The sequence below is a fragment of the Piliocolobus tephrosceles genome, chromosome 1 (genome assembly GCF_002776525.5).
Source record: "Piliocolobus tephrosceles isolate RC106 chromosome 1, ASM277652v3, whole genome shotgun sequence".
Taxonomy (NCBI): Eukaryota; Metazoa; Chordata; class Mammalia; order Primates; family Cercopithecidae; genus Piliocolobus; species Piliocolobus tephrosceles.
In genome coordinates this window covers 169,794,983-169,811,984 of record NC_045434.1, presented here as the reverse complement: position 1 = coordinate 169,811,984, position 17,002 = coordinate 169,794,983, and the positions used below count along the sequence as shown (strand labels likewise).

General features: G+C 39.3%; 1 protein-coding gene across 10 annotated transcripts in view; it reads right to left on the bottom strand.

Annotated features, from left to right (window-relative positions):
* TUT4 (terminal uridylyl transferase 4) overlaps positions 1–17,002 on the bottom strand; it is a 133,781-nt gene that overhangs the window by 12,002 nt on the left and 104,777 nt on the right. For 7 of the 10 annotated variants that reach the window (XM_023188532.2, XM_023188499.1, XM_023188544.1 and 4 more), the window contains 6 exons: positions 10,258–10,335; positions 9,936–10,113; positions 9,622–9,669; positions 9,452–9,534; positions 2,060–2,175; positions 603–826 (listed from right to left, as the gene is read on the bottom strand). In XM_023188532.2, the coding sequence (XP_023044300.1) occupies positions 603–826; positions 2,060–2,175; positions 9,452–9,534; positions 9,622–9,669; positions 9,936–10,113; positions 10,258–10,335 (727 nt within the window). The remainder of the gene's footprint in view (positions 1–602; positions 827–2,059; positions 2,176–9,451; positions 9,535–9,621; positions 9,670–9,935; positions 10,114–10,257; positions 10,336–17,002) is intronic. The other 3 variants (XM_023188537.1, XM_023188515.1, XM_023188526.1) reach the window with 2 other exon arrangements.

The following is a 17,002-nucleotide window of genomic DNA, read 5'->3' as shown; positions in this document are numbered from 1 at the left end:
AGAATCTCAAATATCTCTGCAATTCTATAAACTTAGACTTTTAAACCTTGAGTATATTAGTGAAGAACTTGTAGCAACTGAGCTACTTTCAAAAACCATGTTTCAATCTAGCAGATCAAGAAAAAAAAACACACTGATCCTAGAAACAAGAACAAATGTCATCTGCTTTTCTAAAGGAGACAACATATTTACTTCAGAAATACTTTATGGTTGGATGCAGTGGCTCATGTCTATAATCCTAGTACTCCGGGAGGCTGAGGTGGGAGGATCACTTGAGTACGGGAGGTCAAAGCTACAGTGAGCTGTGATCATACCATTGCACTGCAGCCTGACTCGTCTCAAAAAAAGAAAAAAAAAAAAACCTCCAAAGAATACTTAAAGGGAGATAATTGAATATAACAGACTGTGGAGACCTTGATAATGAACTTACCCAAGTACTATTCAAAGTAAAAGCCTCATTGTCTAACTTTTATCTGAGAAATTGTAAGGTCCAAAATCATACAATTAGGTTTGCAATAGAGAGGAATTAGGGTCCTTCAGCATGCAAGCAACATAAATGACTTCGTTTCTACCAGAAACTATGTTTGGTCTTTTCTATTTACCTGCCACACTGCTATTCCTCTGACGGGCCAGCTTGACCTCTGGGCACTCCCTTCGTACATGTCCAGCATCTCCACATATAAAACATCTGAGGTCTCTGGGGTCTCTAAAGTCTCGAGTGTCGTGGAGGTCTCGGGGGTCAAGAACGTCTCGGGAATCTTTCTCTTCTTCATTCCCTTCCTTCTCTTCTTCACTGTCTTTCTTCTTTAGTCTAAACAGTAAACTGCTGATACCAATAATGTGGGGCTAGGGACTTGTAAATTAAGTGAGTCACAGAACAAACTAAACTATGCAGGACTCTCACGATAATAAAAGGACTAGCATGCCCATCACTTCATGCGTCTTTTTGAAGGCAAGGGAACAAACATTATGGCATACCTGCACCTTTGGCAGGAAATGGGTTTTCTAGTAGTTTTGTAAAACAACATTATATTACATTTTTAAAAATAAATTTTAAAACTTTAACAATCCTTAGAGGTTGATATTTATTATCTCTGGTTTCAAAAGGAAATTGAGGCTTAGAGAAGGTAAGTGTCTTGACTAAATTTAATAGTCAGTAAATAGCAGTGATGGAAACTGGAAGTTTGCTCTGTCTCAAAAGTTCCAAGTTTTTATATTAGTTTTACAAAAGAAAGAGATCTTCCTGACCTGCTACAGTATACAGAACCTGGGAGACTATAATTCACAGATATATTTTGAGGGAATATAGAAGATGTACATTCCCCAAGATCTGTAAGTATAGCTCACAGCATATATCTCAAGAATTCCATTAATTGTATTTTAATTATCAGTTTGCATGACTGTGAGATCCTCAGCAAGAACCCAATGTCTTGGTCACTTTTATTTCTCCTAGAACAGTTCCCAACACATAGTTGGTGTCAATAAATGCTTCTTCATTTAAAAAAAAAAGACAAAACTGGCTGGCACGGTGACTCACGCCCGTAATCCCAGCAATTTGGGAGGCCAAGGTGGTGGATCACCAGGTCAGGAGTTTGAGACCAGCCTGGCCAACACTGGTGAAACCCCGTCTCTACTAAAGATACTAAAAATTAGCCAGGCATCGTGGTGCGCGCCTGTAATCTCAGCTACTTGGGAGGCTGAGGCAGGAGAATTACTTGAACCCGGGAGGCGGAGGTTACAGTGAGCCGAGATCACACCATTGCACTCCAGCCTGGGCGACAGGGCTTGACGCCATCTCAAAAAACAAACAAAAACAAAAACAACAACAAAAATAAACTGAGTGAATTAATGAATAAATGAACAAATGAATGTTAGAAGATACTATTATACCACATACAAATCTTACCCTATTACAAAATTCCACTCAAATGAACATTTACCTTAGGTATAACTAAATACCCTAAACTTTCTCACTTAAACATTTCTGAACATAATTATAGCTACAAATTGGCCTCTCATTTCTTTTCCTCAAAATGTTGATATATATTCATTTGCCAACCTTTTCCTTTTAGGGCAGTCTTTCATGTAGTGGCCTATTTTTCCACACACACGGCAACATCTATCATTGGGAGCCAGTTCTCCATCTGTTAATACTCTGGAATCAAAGAAGTACTCCTAGGGAGAAAATGCAATTTTACTAGGAGGAATCACTATAAAACTTTTGAATCCAAATGGAAAGAAGACCAAGATGCAACCATGGTTTATTTTTACAAAGAAAATAATAGCAACAAATGTTTCACTGTAAGTAAAACCCATGATATGAAAATAAGATTCACAATCATCATCATCACAGTTGCTAATAGTACTAATCAAGTTACATCCTTACACAAAGATGCTACAGATGAATAAGAAAAGTCTCAATAAAGTAGATACTACTTTCATCCTCGTTTTACAGATGGGGAAACTGATTCAGGAGTTCAAGTCATTCGCCCATAGAAAAAAAGAGGTTAAGTCTCAGATAAAAGATGTAGAGCTAAGTCCATCTCACAACAAAACTCATGCTTTCTGCTATATCGGGCTACTTTTGGAAAGGAATTATTCTCTATACAAAATGGCCTGTAGGCTCAGTGCAGTGACTCATGCCTGTAATCCCAACACTTAGGGAGGCCGAGGCGGAGGGATCACCTGAGGTCAAGAGTTCGAGACCAGCCTGGCCAACATGGTGAAACCCCGTCTCTACTAAAAACACAAAAATTAGTTGAGCATGGTGGTGTGTGCCTGTAGTCCCAGCTATTCAAGAGGAAGAGACAGGAGAGCTGCTTGAATCCAGGAAGTGGAGGTTGCAGTGAGCCAAGATCGTGCCACTGCACTCCAGTCTGGGTGACACAGCGAGACAAAAAAAGTCTGTAGTCCCAGCTACTCAGGAGGCTGAGATGGGAGGACCACTCAAGGCCAGGAGTTTGAGGCTGTAGTACATAATGACTGTGCCTATGAACAGCCACTGCACTCCAGCCTGGATGAAGTAGCAAGACTCTGTCTCCAAAAACTGAAAATACCATAAGTAAATAACAACAACAAAAAAAGCAATTCTCTGGTTTATATGAAATATGATTGGATTTAATACAGCTTTTAAAGAACATGCAACATGTATTATGTAAAGAGGAACAGACCTAAAGAAAAGGTAGGGAACTAAAAAGAAGTAAATAATTTTCCCAAGTCTTAGAACCAGACTTATTTCTGCTTTATCTCTGCACCATGCTTATCCTTCTAAACTTTCGCTTAGTTTTGCACTGTCACAAAGACTAGTTGGTCCTAATGGTGTCCATCCTTCTGGAAGGCAAGAGAACATGTCCAGTTAGCTGTTTTCACATTTACCTAAACTCAAGGATAAAAGTATATGAGACACGCCCAATAGGACGGCTACAGCTTTAAAAAGACAATAACAAGTATTGGTGAGGATGTAGAAAAACTAGAACACATATGTATTGCTGGTGGGAATGTAAAGTAGCACAGCCACTTTAGAAAACAGTTCCTTGAAAAGTTAAACATAAATTTATCAAAATGACACAGCAATTACACTATTAAGTATATACCAAGATAAATAAAAACATATATTCTCACAAAAATTTGCACACAAATATTCACAACAGCATTATTCATAATAGCCAAAAAGTAGAAACAATGCAAATGTCCAACAACTGATGAATGGATAATGAAATGTGGTGTATCCATAAAATGGAGTATTTTTCAGCCATAAAAGGGAATGAAGTATTGATACATGGTACAGCATGAAGGAACCTTGAAAACACCATGCTAAATGAAAGAAGCCAGTTTCAAAATGTCACATATCATATCATTTAACTTATATGAAATGTCCAAAATAGGCAAATCTACAGAGACAAAAAGTGGATTAGTGGTTTGAGAAGAGGGGAAGAGAGGGAATGAGAACTGACTGCTAATGAGGACAAGAGTTTATTTTAGAGAAGATAAAAATGTTCTAAAATTAAATTGTGGGGATGGCTGCACAATCCTGTATATATATTAAAAACCACTGAATTGCACAATGAGTTGTATATAATATGAACTCTATTCCAATGAAGCTGTTTGGTTTGGTTTTATTTGGTTTTTTAGAGACAGCATCTCGCTGTGTTGGCCAGGCTGGTCTTGAACTCCTGGCCTCAAACGATCTTCCTGACCTGGCCTTCCAAAGTAACAGACTGCAGGCATGAGCCACCATGCCCATCCTGTTATTTATTTATTTTTTTTAAAGACGAAAGAGGGCCGGGCGCGGTGGCTCAAGCCTGTAATCCCAGCACTTTGGGAGGGCCGAGACGGGCGGATCACGAGGTCAGGAGATCGAGACCATCCTGGCTAACACGGTGAAACCCCGTCTCTACTAAAAACTACAAAAAACTAGCCGGGCGAGGTGGCGGCGCCTGTAGTCCCAGCTACCCGTGAGGCTGAGGCAGGAGAATGGCGTGAACCCGGGAGGCGGAGCTTGCAGTGAGCTGAGATCCGGCCACAGCACTTCAGCCTGGGTGACAGAGCAAGACTCCGTCTCAAAAAAAAAAAAAAAAAAGACGAAAGATACAATTCTTCATTACTACTGATAAATCAATGTAGCTAATTAAAATCATTATCCTATTTTTTGCCAGGACAACACAAAGGTCTTAATTCACCCAGCTGCTTAAGACAGAAACCTAAGAAGCGTCCTGAACTGTTCTCTTTCACCCATCACTTCTAATTAATGACCAAGTTGTATACATTCTATTGCTGAGTATCTCTTGAATCCACTTTTCTCTATCCTCCCACCCCAGTTAGGGTGGCCTACACCTGAGGTCAGCAAACTTATTCTGTCAAGAGTCAGGCAGTACATCTTTTAGGTGTTGTGACAAAATTAAAGATGTAATACAGGTACTTACATGATGAGAGAAAGCAAATTTCCACAAAAAAAATTTTATTGAAGAAATGTTAAATATGCTAATAGTAATAATTAGATACAATCTTCTGTAATATAAGTTTACTACTAAGAAGAACAGAATTATTTTGGAGGGAGATGATAGTTCACTCAATTAGGGTTCAAAGTTAGTGTTCCCTATCATTAAAACTGAGCAACTGTTCATCTGTAAATGTTGATCTGCAAAGATATTTTATGTATTTTAACTGAAAACGCTTTTCACAGATGAAGATTCAGAATAGACAGAATAATCTAGAGTACATATGTAAGAACTAATCTTTCATAAAGGAGAGATACCTACAAATGCAGGTAGATTTATAGATCTAGTAGCAGAAAGCTAAAGGACTACTTATTTGATACTATGTACTGTCTCAGAGGAAAAGCATCCACTGGAGTGAGAAGGGCAGAGGTAAAAGGTGAGACAAAGTGCAGGGCATACAGCACTTCTTTTTTTTTTTTTTTTTTTTTTGAGACAGGGTCTCACTCTGTCACCCAGGCTGGAGTGCAGTGGCACAATCTCAGCTCACTGCAACCTCTGCCTACTGGGTTCAAGTGATTCTCCTGCCTCAGCGAAGCTGTGACTACAAGCACGCACCACCACTCCCGGCTAATTTTTTTTTTTTTTTTTTTTTGTATTTTTAGTAGAGACAGGGTTTCACCACGTTGACCAGGCTGGTCTCGAACTCCTGACCTTGTGATCTGCCCGCCTCAGCCTCCCAAAATGCTGGGATTACAGATGTGAGCCACCACACCCGGTCAACATACTGCATTTTGAGTAAAATAGGTAAATTTGAAATAGTTCTAATAGAATAGGAGCTAAAGGTAACTAAACAAATATGACTGTCACACATTACTGAAAGTCCAGCGGAGGCTGGTCAATGTTTATGACTATACTATAAACTTAAAACTGTCTAGCTTTTTGACTTTTTCCATTAGTGTACAGCTACCCAAGGACAGGCACATGATGGATAGCTGAGTTCATATAAGGCACAATACAGAAGAGTGCACAGGAAGGACTGCGGCACAAAGGAATTCAAGCTATATGTTAGATGGCCAGGCACAGTGGCTCACACCTGTAATCCCAGCACTTTGGGAGGCCGAGGTGAGCAATCATCTGGGGTCAGGAGTTTGTGACCAGTCTGGCCAGCGTAGTGAAACCCTGTCCCTACTAAAAACACAAAAATTATCTGGGCATGGTGGCTGCACCTATAAATCCAGCTACTAGGGAGGCCAAGGCAGGAGGATCGCTTCAACCTGGATGGCAGAGGCTGTAGTGAGCTGGGATAGCACCACTGCACTCCAGCATGGGTGACAGAGTGAGACTCCATCTCAAAAAAAGAAAAAAACCACCACCAACAGTACATGCTAGAGAGCAGAGAAAATCTAAGTTAAATGGGGAAGAAAAATGACAGAAGACAGCTGATGGATATGGATAAAATGGGTCAACATATAGGAGAACATAATGATGTAGAAAAATAACTGAAAGAACAAGAAAGATGAAAGAACATGAAATATACTTAACTTTATCTTTCATTAATTTAGGGAAATAAGGCAAATCTATCTTGCATACTGTTATAATCTCAGTAACTAGGAGTGAAATAGGTATGAAGCATAAGCATGAAAGACTATATACAAGGATATTTTCGACCATACAGGTTGAGTATCCCTTTTCTGAAATGTTTGAGATCAGCAGTGTTTCGGATTTTGGAATACTTGCATTATATTTATACCAGCTGAGCATCCCAAATCAGAAAATCTGAAATCTCAAATGTTCCATATGAGCATTTCCTTTGAGGGTCATGTCAGTGCTCAATAAGTTTCAGGCTTCAGATTTGGAATGCTCAACCTGTGTAAGTTGTAACACTGATACAAGGAAGATAACCTAAATGTCCATCAAAAGAAGTTAGATAAACTAGTATATCCAAATTATGGAATACTCTATAGTGACTTTTGAAAGAGATAAAGTAAATCAAAAAATGATTAGCAGACTCATGGGCCCCTTCTGCTAGGCCCCAAATGGCATTCAAGACCAAAGATTCTGACATCTATATGTAATTATAATAAATTGCATTATTAAGAATTACTAAAAATTTGTATGCATAAACTAAAATGGGCACACTTCCAGTTTACCAAGGACTCTAATTTAGTATTCTGCTAAAAAGTCTCAGCCAGGCACAGTGGCTCACGCCTGTAATCCTAGCACTTTGGGAGGCTGAGGTGGGTGGATCACCTAAGGTCAGGAGTTCAAAACCAGCCTGACCAACATGGCGAAACTCCGTCTCTAGTAAAAATACAAAATTAGCTGGGCGTAGTGGCATATGCCTGTAATCACAGCTACTTGCGAGGCTGAGGCAGGAGAATCGCTTGAACCTGTGAGGCAGAGGTTGCTGTGCACTGAGATTGTGCCACTGCACTCCAGCCTGGGAAACAAGAGTGAGACTCCACCTCGGAAAAAAAAAAAAAAAGGTCACTACATGGGGCTGAGCATGGTGGCTCACGCCTGAAATCTCAGCACTTTAGGAGGCAAAGGCAGGAGGATCACTTGAGCCCAGGTGTCCAAGGCTGCAGTGAGCTATGATCGCACCACTGCACTCCAGCCTGGGGATGAGAGCAAGACCCTGTATCAAAAAAACAAAAATAAACAAAAAAGTCTGACTGCATGCAACACTGTGAGGTTCCTACTGAACATATGCATATATAAACACAAACAGTTGAATTCCTCACAATTCTCAGGTAAAACGCTTTATCAGTGTATCATCATATGTGTTTTGGTCTGTTTTTCACTGTTTCTATTTCAATTAAAATATTAGTCAAATTAGGCCACATGCAGTGGTTCACGCCTGTAATCCCAGCAGTTTGGGAGGCCAAGGCAGGTGGATCATGAGGTCAGGAGATTGAGACCATCCTGGTCAACATGGTGAAACCTCGCCTCTACTAAAAATATAAAAATTAGCTGGGCGTGGTGTCGTGCGCCTGTGGTCCCTGCTACTCAGGAGGCTGAGGCAGAAGGATGGCTTGAACCCAGGAGGCGGAGGTTGCAGTGAGCCGTGATCGTGCCACTGCACTCCAGCCTGGTGACAGAGCAAGACTCCGTCTCAAAAAAAAAAAAAAAAAATTGTTTGGTTTTCCTTTTTTCAGTCATTTTGTTTTTACATTTTTTTACATTTTCAAATTTTACTCTTATTTTATTTGTCTCCATTGTAATTATTATCACCCCATAAGAGGCTAGAAAATAAAAGTATCTGAGAACCCGTGCTCCAAGGGAAAATAAGACTTCTCTCTGCTTTTCTTATTCTACCCCCAAGAAAGAAGACACCTGAAATTGGACTGAACAAGTTCAAGAACATTCACTATGCAATGTAAATGCATGTTTGTTGTGATGGTTAATATTGAATGTCAATTTGACTGGACTGAAGCATACAAACTACTAATCCTAGGCATGTCTGTTGGGTGTTGCCAAAAGAGATTACCATTTGAGTCACTGGGCTGGGGAAGGCACATCCGCCCTTAATCTGGTGGGCATAATTTAATCATCTTCCAGTGAATACAAGGCAAGCAGAAAAACGTGAAAAGGCAAGTTGGGCCTAGCCTCTCAGCCTACATCTTTCTCCCGTGCTGAATGCTTCCTGCCCTCAAATGTCGGACTCCAAGTTCTTCAGTTTTGGGACTTGGATTGGCTCTCCTTGCCCCTCAGCTTGCAGACACTCTATTATGGGACCTTGTGATAATGTAAGTTAATACTTAATAAACTCCTATATATATGTGTGTGTGTGTCTGTGTATATATTTAATAGGATATATATATCCTATTAGCTCTGTCCCTCTAAGAGAACCCTAATACATTTGTTCTATTTCTTGAGATTTCTTCTAAGTCTCTTGCTCTGAAGCTGAAACCTCCTGTAGTCTGCCTAACCATAAGAAAGCAGGCAAAAACCAGAGTGAGATCAAGAGGAATGTGTGACACTCGCCCACCCAATTCAGGCAGAAGAAAACTTCTCGGTTCCATGCCACCTAATTCAGCTTACCAAAGCTATACAAAAATCAGAGAAGCCCCAACAAATAATAAAACATTTCTTTGGTTTTGTCTTCTATGTGTACATTTTCATCAAGATTTCTGGAAATAAAAGAGGGACAATGAGCAGCACCTAAAATTCAACAATCCAGAGTCTCGACTATCTATTCTCATTCACTCAGCAAATGCTTATTTGGTACATCCAATGCGCCAGACACTATGCATGTACTGGAAATAGAAAGGTGAACCTTACAGACACGAATCCTGTCTTCATGGGGTTTACAGTCTAGTGGAAAAGACAGAATTTAACAAATAGTTTAAACAAAATTTTGAAAATATATACCTCATTATGGACTATGCAGTAAGAAAAAATATACAAAGCTAAGACCATCTCTTTCCCTGCATCTAACATCAGTGTGGAAACAGGATTAAGTTTCTTTTCTACTTAAAAAAAGATTCTCAATTCATATAATGTAAACTTACAGCTTCTCTGCCAATGAGTGGATAAAAAGGGGTACCAAAAAGTTTCCTTCCATTGATAAATGCTTTCATGATGAAATTGGTCACTATTAAAGAAAGAAGAAAACAATAAAGATGAAGACATTAATGAGTCAGAGTTTTAAAATCAGAGAATCTCTATATTTAAAACTTACTTTTTCTAGAAACTCCAGCACCAAGGTTATGATTCAAGTCAAAAGGGTCTATAAAAGAAATGCATCAATGATTAAGAATTACATTCACTGTACCATAAAAATATACTTAGAAGTCATTGCCAAAGTCTAATACTTACATGTACTAAGACTATACAAACCAGCAAATTCTTTCTCTAAAATTACAGATTAAAGGATGAAAACTGATAAAAATCTAGAGGAAGAATCTTCCAAATCCTAATGTATTTCAGTTTTCCCCTCAATTTCCTTGATCAAATTTTGGTTGCTCCTGAATTAATATCAGCTTAAATGATTACCTTCAATTGCAATGCACTTGGAAGTCCACTGCTTCTCGAAAGTTGTCAACAGCTTTTTCTGCCGAATGCTAATTACATATTCCTTGAAATCAAACTCTTCAGTATAGAAACGAAGCAGTCCCAACCAAAGCTCCCCTAATGATTCTGTGTTCTTTCCAAGTGAAGGTAAACGCTTTTTCTACATATAAAAAAATGAAATGAACAATGTCTATACAGTACTATCCAAAATATGGACAGCAAATCCAAGTAAAATTATTAAATTATACAAATGTTAACATATATCAGTGAGCATTCTAGAATATAAAGACTATTTTAAAATTACCAGTTCTTCTGTTTTATCAAAGAAAAAAGCATTCCATCCATCAACCATTCTCTGTGGAATCTGTTTTCCATCAAAGATCTGCATAAAAAAATTAATTGTATTATTAGATTTCAAGTGATCCAACCCAAAGGCCCAAATACTCTAATACCATTTTAGAATTTACCTATAAGACACACTAAAATACTTCTTCCAAAAAGAACGTGTCAGGATGATGGTATAATTTGATGCCAAGAAATTAACGAATAAAACGTACCTGAAAGACCAAAGCTGGAACTGGATGTCCTAAGAGAATCAAACTCCAAATGATACATTTGATGTTACCTAATGTTACCTACTTAGACTATCAAAACATATCCAGTACAAGAATAATGAAGCAAAACTTAAAAAAGAAACAGCAGTTATGATGAAACAGCAGTTTCATCAAAGGATCACAGATGTAAAAATACAAAATAGATAACACCTACTGATGGTGTACCCAAAGGAAGCCAACAGAACTGTTTTGGGACCCAGTACCTTTAATCATTTATCTGTATCAGATAAGGCTAAAAAGCAACTGGACAATCATTTTGTAAAAATAAAAAATTAGCGCCGGGCACGGTGGCTCATGCCTGTAACCCCAGCACTTTGGGAGGCCGAGGAGGGTAGATCATGAGGTCATGAGTTTGAGACCAGCCTGGCCAACATGGTGAAACCCAGTCTCTACTAAAGATACAAAAAATTAGCTGGGTGCGGTGGCACATGCCTGTAATCCCAGCTACTTGGGAGACTGAGGCAGGAGAAATGCTTGAACCCAGAAGGCAGAGGCTGCAGTGAGCCGAGATCGCGCCACTGCACTCCAGCCTGGGCGACAGGGCAAGACTCTGTCTCACCAAAAAAACAAAACAAAACACAAAAGGAAAATTAGGAAGCTTTCCCTTACATTTTGATAAAGATTATAAACTTTATTAATTATGAATAATAATTTGCTGTCTTAAGGAGAAAAATGCTATTTTCACAAGAAGAAAAGTATCCCGTAAGATGTCTGTGTAACTGACTTCCACAAGTAATTGAGACTTTTATTCTAAAGGAGCCTTAAGAAAGAGATGCAATAAAGAAGGAAGGTGCAATAGATTCAGTCAGCAGAGCCGATTTCTAGCCTCTATCCTGAGAAATAGTGATTCTGGGCAAGACAATCCTCTCCCTAAGTGTCCAGTTTTCCCAGGGAAAATGAGAAAAGGCTACACAAATTAGTCAGTCAGTAGTTTATAAATGGAGAAAACATACTACACCACTTTCTCTTTACCCTCCACCCTGAGTAATGGGTCCCAGAATATAATTAAACCACAATACCACTTAAATCCACTAGTTAAGGTGGGCCTGGGCCCAATGGTCATTTCCATTTTGATGTGACAGTGATTTATAAAATTAATTACATGTCTGGCCCCTCCAATTTTATTCTCAGATTTACCTTACTTGTGGGTAAGGACTATGGCTTATATCTGAAACCCAGAACCCTACCAGACCAAAGCCACAAAGAGAACACTTAATATATGTTTGTTGAATGACTATATTTACTATGTAAGTATGTTACACAGAAATCAAGTTTCCAGGGACTAGGGCTAATAAGTTGCTTTTTTACATTTACATATTACTTAAACAGATACAGTTTACCAAAAGTCATCTCGCATATATTCTGCCATTTCATAAAACAAAAAGTGAAAGACTGAGGCTGGGTGCAGTGGCTCATGCCTTAATCCCAGCACAAAGTTTGGGAGGCTGAAGCAGGCAGATCACCTGAGGTCAGGAGTTCAAGACCAGACTGGCTAACATGGCGAACCCCATCTCTACTAAAAATACAAAAAATTGGCTGGGCGTGGTGGCTCGTGCTTATAGTCCCAGCTACTTGGGAGGCTGAGGCAGGACAATCTCTTGAACCCAGGAGATGGAGGTTGCAGTGAGCTGAGATTGCGCCATTACACTCCATCCTGGGTGACAGAGCAAGACTCTGCCTCAAAAAAAAAAAAAAAAAGTCAATTACAGCTATTAATATCTCAAACAAAAGACACAGGATCTCTGACCTCAAGAAAGAAGTAAAGATAAAGGGGCTGATGTGTTAATATTTCACCCTTAAAGATTCAGACGCTATTATAGGTATTTCATGTTTTGTAAACACAGATTTATTTGCTAGATATTGAAATGAACAAACTACCTCTTTAGAACCCTGTTTTCAGATAATTCATACTTCTGAGTAACAACAATCCAACTCTTTAGATCTTGATTGTTTTTAAGAGATTTCATACTTTTCAGTAATATCCATGATCCAACCCAACTATGTTGGCTGATAACGCAGTGGAGTAGGTCTGTGGGCCTTGGAACGTTAATCATCACTCATTTTGCCTATTCTTTCGAATTCTCATGTTTCACTGTTTTTAATTCTCCCCACTCTGTTTCAGCCCTTGTAAGCACTAATGCTATCCACTTTTACACACATACACACTCTCTCTCTCTCTTCCTCTCCCTATCTGTTCTCTCTCATTCAACACGAATCATCCTCCACTCAGCACTCAGTCCTCCCTCTAATCATAAGGATCACCAAATAAGTCAATCATATTTATGTAAAGAACGACCCTAAACATTTCCACATTTCTTATATTATTGTGATATTCTAATATGTACTGCTATACTCACATTGCATTTTTCTTTTTAGACAGTCTCGCTCTGTCACCCAGGCTAGAGCTCAGTGGCACAATCTCAGCTCACTGCAACCTCTACCTCGCCAGTTCAAGCCATTCTTGTGCCTCAGCCTCCCAAGTAGCCGGGATTACAGGCATATGCGACCATGCCTAGCTAATTTTTGTATTTTTTAGTAGAGACGAGGTTTCACCATATTGGCCAGGCTGGTCTCAAACTCCTGACCTCAAGTGATCTACCCACCTCGGCCTCCCAAAGTGCTGGTTTACAGGCATGAGCCACTGCGCCCAGCCTAACTTGTAATTTTTTAGTTGTGCTAAGATAAACAAAATATAAAATTTACCATCATAAGCATACAGTTCTGTGGCATAAGTATAGCCATACTGTCACGCTACCATCACCACCATCCATTCACAGAATACTTATCATCTGGTAAAACTAAAACTCTGTATTTATGAAACTATTACTTCCCATTTCTCCCTCCTTGATTCCCTGGCAACCACCATTCTATTTTCTGTCTCAATGAATTCGACTACTCTAGGTACCTCATATAAGTAGAATCAATTAGTATTTGTCTTTCTGTGACTGGATTATTTCACTTAGCATAATGTCCTCAAGGTTCATCCATTAAGTTGCAATTTTTAAGCCGATATGGGTTAAAAACTTTTTTCATAAAATCATGTGTGAACACTCCCAAATCTCTTTTGGAATTAATTTTTATGTGAAAATTTGCACTTACTTATTATGATTTGCTAGGGTAGAGCAAAAATCTTCTGCCTAGGACAGCTCCTTTTGACGTAAAGAACTTCGTATTGCTGACCATCAAAAAAATGCTCTTAGCTGTGCCTTAGTAATACCCAGCCACTTAAAGCTTAATTACAGCCGGGTACGGTGGCTCACGCCAGTAATCCCAGCACTTTGGGAGGCCGAGACGGGTGGATCACGAGGTCAGGAGATCGAGACCATCCTGGCTAACACGGTGAAACCCCATCTCTACTAAAAATACAAAAAATTAGCCAGGCGTGGTGGTGGGCGCCTGCAGTCCCAGCTACACGGGAGGCTGAGGCAGGAGAATGGCATGAACCCAGGAGGCAGAGCTTGCAGTGAGTCAAGATCGTGCCACTGCACTGCAGCCTGGGCCACAGAGCAAGACTCCGTCTCAAAAAAAAAAAAAGCTTAATTATAAATGGAGGCAGACATCATTAGCTTCTTTAAACATATCCTTACCCTTAAAAGATAACTGATGCCAATGGCCAATACTTAAATGATACCAGAGCAATGAACAATGAGGTCCCATATGACAACCATTTAAAAAGGCCAGAAACAAAAATCCATGTATCATCCGAAGTCCCCTGAAATCAAACCTCATTATGATGGGAAACATTCCATGAACTGTTTCTCATTTGATCAATATTAAGCAGATGTCTGCTAAACAGATAATGAAAGAGTTTTTAAAGCTGAATATGGTAGTCCTACCTACATTTTTCCAATAATAATAGTAATAATGCTAATGATCATAAATCATAATAGTAAAAATAATAATAAAAGCAAGCACTGTTTATGAATGTCTACTTTAGCACCTACTACATTGAAAAGCATTCAATGTTTGTTCCTCATATCAACACTGAAATATTATCATTATTACATTTTTAATGATGATGAAACTCAGACTTATGCAGATTGTTGAAGGCCAAAATGTTAGAATTAGGATTCCGACTAGTTACCTCTAGCTCTAAATACCATGCCTTGCTATTTCTATTACTTCATGTAGTGACTCCTAATCCATGCATAAGGAGAGAATACAGACAAACCACCAAGAAAATCAAATCTGTGGTCCATTTTTGTTAATCATAGTATTCTGGCAAAGTGGCAAATTATATTACCAGAGAATTAGTACATATGATCCCTGTTTAAAGCCTAAACAACCATTAGAATAATAGAGTAGGCCGGGCGTGGTGGCTCACGCCTGTAATCCCAGCACTCTGGGAGGCCCGGGCGGGCAGATCACGAGGTCAGGAGATTGAGACCATCCTGGCTAACACGGTGAAACCCCTTCTCTACTAAAAATACAAAAAAAGCAGCCAGATGTGGTGGCGGGCACCTGTAGTACCAGTTATTTGGGAGGCTGAGGCAGAAGAATGCCGTGAACCTGGAAGGAGGAGCTCCCAGTGAGCTGAGATGGCGCCACTGCACTCCAGCCTGAGTGACAGAGCGAAGACTCTGTCTCAAAAGATAAATAAATAAATAAATAAATAAATAAATAATAATAATAATAATAATAATGATAATGAGAGTAATGCTGGCCTTGGCAGGCCTAATTATGGTAAATTTTAAATATCATCCAGTGAACAAATTTGTTAAAAAATAAATCATTCCTAGCCAGGCTAATTAAGAAAAAAAGAGAAGGTATATAAATTACTAACAACAGAAATGAAAGAGGTGACATCAATACATATCTCATGGACATTAAAAGAATAATAAAACAATACTATGAACTACAATTTTGATAACCTAGATGAAATGAACTAATTCCTTAAAAGACACAATATGCCAGCCAGGTGCGGTGGCTCATGCCTGTAATCCCACCACTTTGGGAAGCCAAGGCGGGCGGATCATCTGAGGTCAGGAGTTTGAGACCAGCCTGGCCAACATTGGTAAAACCCTGTCTCTATTAAAAATACAAAAATGAGCCGGGCATGGTGGCAGGCACCTGTAAATCCCAGGTACTCTGGAGGCTGAGGCAGGAGAATTGCTTGAACCCAGGAGGCGGAGACTGCAGTGAGCCGAGATCACGCCACTATACTCCAGCCTGGTGAGATTCCATCTCCAAAAAAAAAAAAAAAAACAGACACAATATGCCAAAACTCACATAAGAAGAAACAGAAAATCTGAATAGGCCTATATCTATTAAATAAACTGAATCAATAATTAATAATCATCCAAAAGAGAAAGCACTAGGCCTAGATGGGTTCACTGATGAATTCTACCAAACATTTAAGGAAGAAATTAAACCAATTCTCGAAGAATGAGTTAGGAAGTGTTCCTTCTGCCTCATCTCTCTCAGAGGACAGAAGCATAAGGAACATTTCCTAACTCATTCTATGAGGTCAGCATTACCCTAATACCAAAACCAGACAAGGACATTATAAGTAAAGAAAACTACAGACCAATCTTTCATGAACAATGATGCAAAAACCCTCAACAAAATATTAGCAAATCAAATCCAATAATGTACAAAAAGAGAGTTATACAAAGCAGGTTCAACATCTGAAAATCAGCTGATGCAGCTGTGATATTATAAAACATATATTTGGCCTCCAAACCCATTTCCTGACATACAACTCGTAACATCCTTGGAATCTCTAAAAACAAGTCTTTTTGTATGCAAGCAAGTTGACTACTGGCTGACAGCCCCATAGGTATCTTTAAAATGGGGGTTGGTCACCAGAAAGACCAAGGCATGATTACAGGGTTGGGCCTTTCAGCCCTATACCCCAACCTTTGGGGAGGGGAGAGGTGCTAAAGGTTAAGTTGATCACCAATGGCCAACAGCTTGGCTTAATCAACCTTGCATATGTAATGAAGCTTCCATAAAAACCCAAAGGTTTCGGTCCAAATAGCTTCTTGACAGCTGAACACATGGAGGTTCCTAGATGGTGATATGCCCTGACAGGGCATGAAAATTCCTCATCCCTTCTCCCATACCTTGCTTTATATATTTCTTCATCTATATCCTTTCTAATATCCCTTATAATACACCAGTAAGCCTAAGTAAATGGTTGAGTTCTGTGAGCCATTCTAGCAAATTAATCAAACCCAAAGAGGAGGTCATAGGAACCCAAACTTTAAGCTGGTCAGTCAGAAGTTCTAGAGGGCCTAGACTTGCAACTGGTGTCTAAACTGGGGATAGTCTAGTGGGACTAAACCCTCAACCAGTGGAATCGGATGCTATAGATGGTGCCAGAATTGAACTGGAGGACACCACGGTGTTCAATGCGTAAGTAGCTGCTTGCTTGGTGTGTGGGGAAAACCCCCCAACACATGTGGTCACGTAAGTCTTCTGAGATTATTGTTG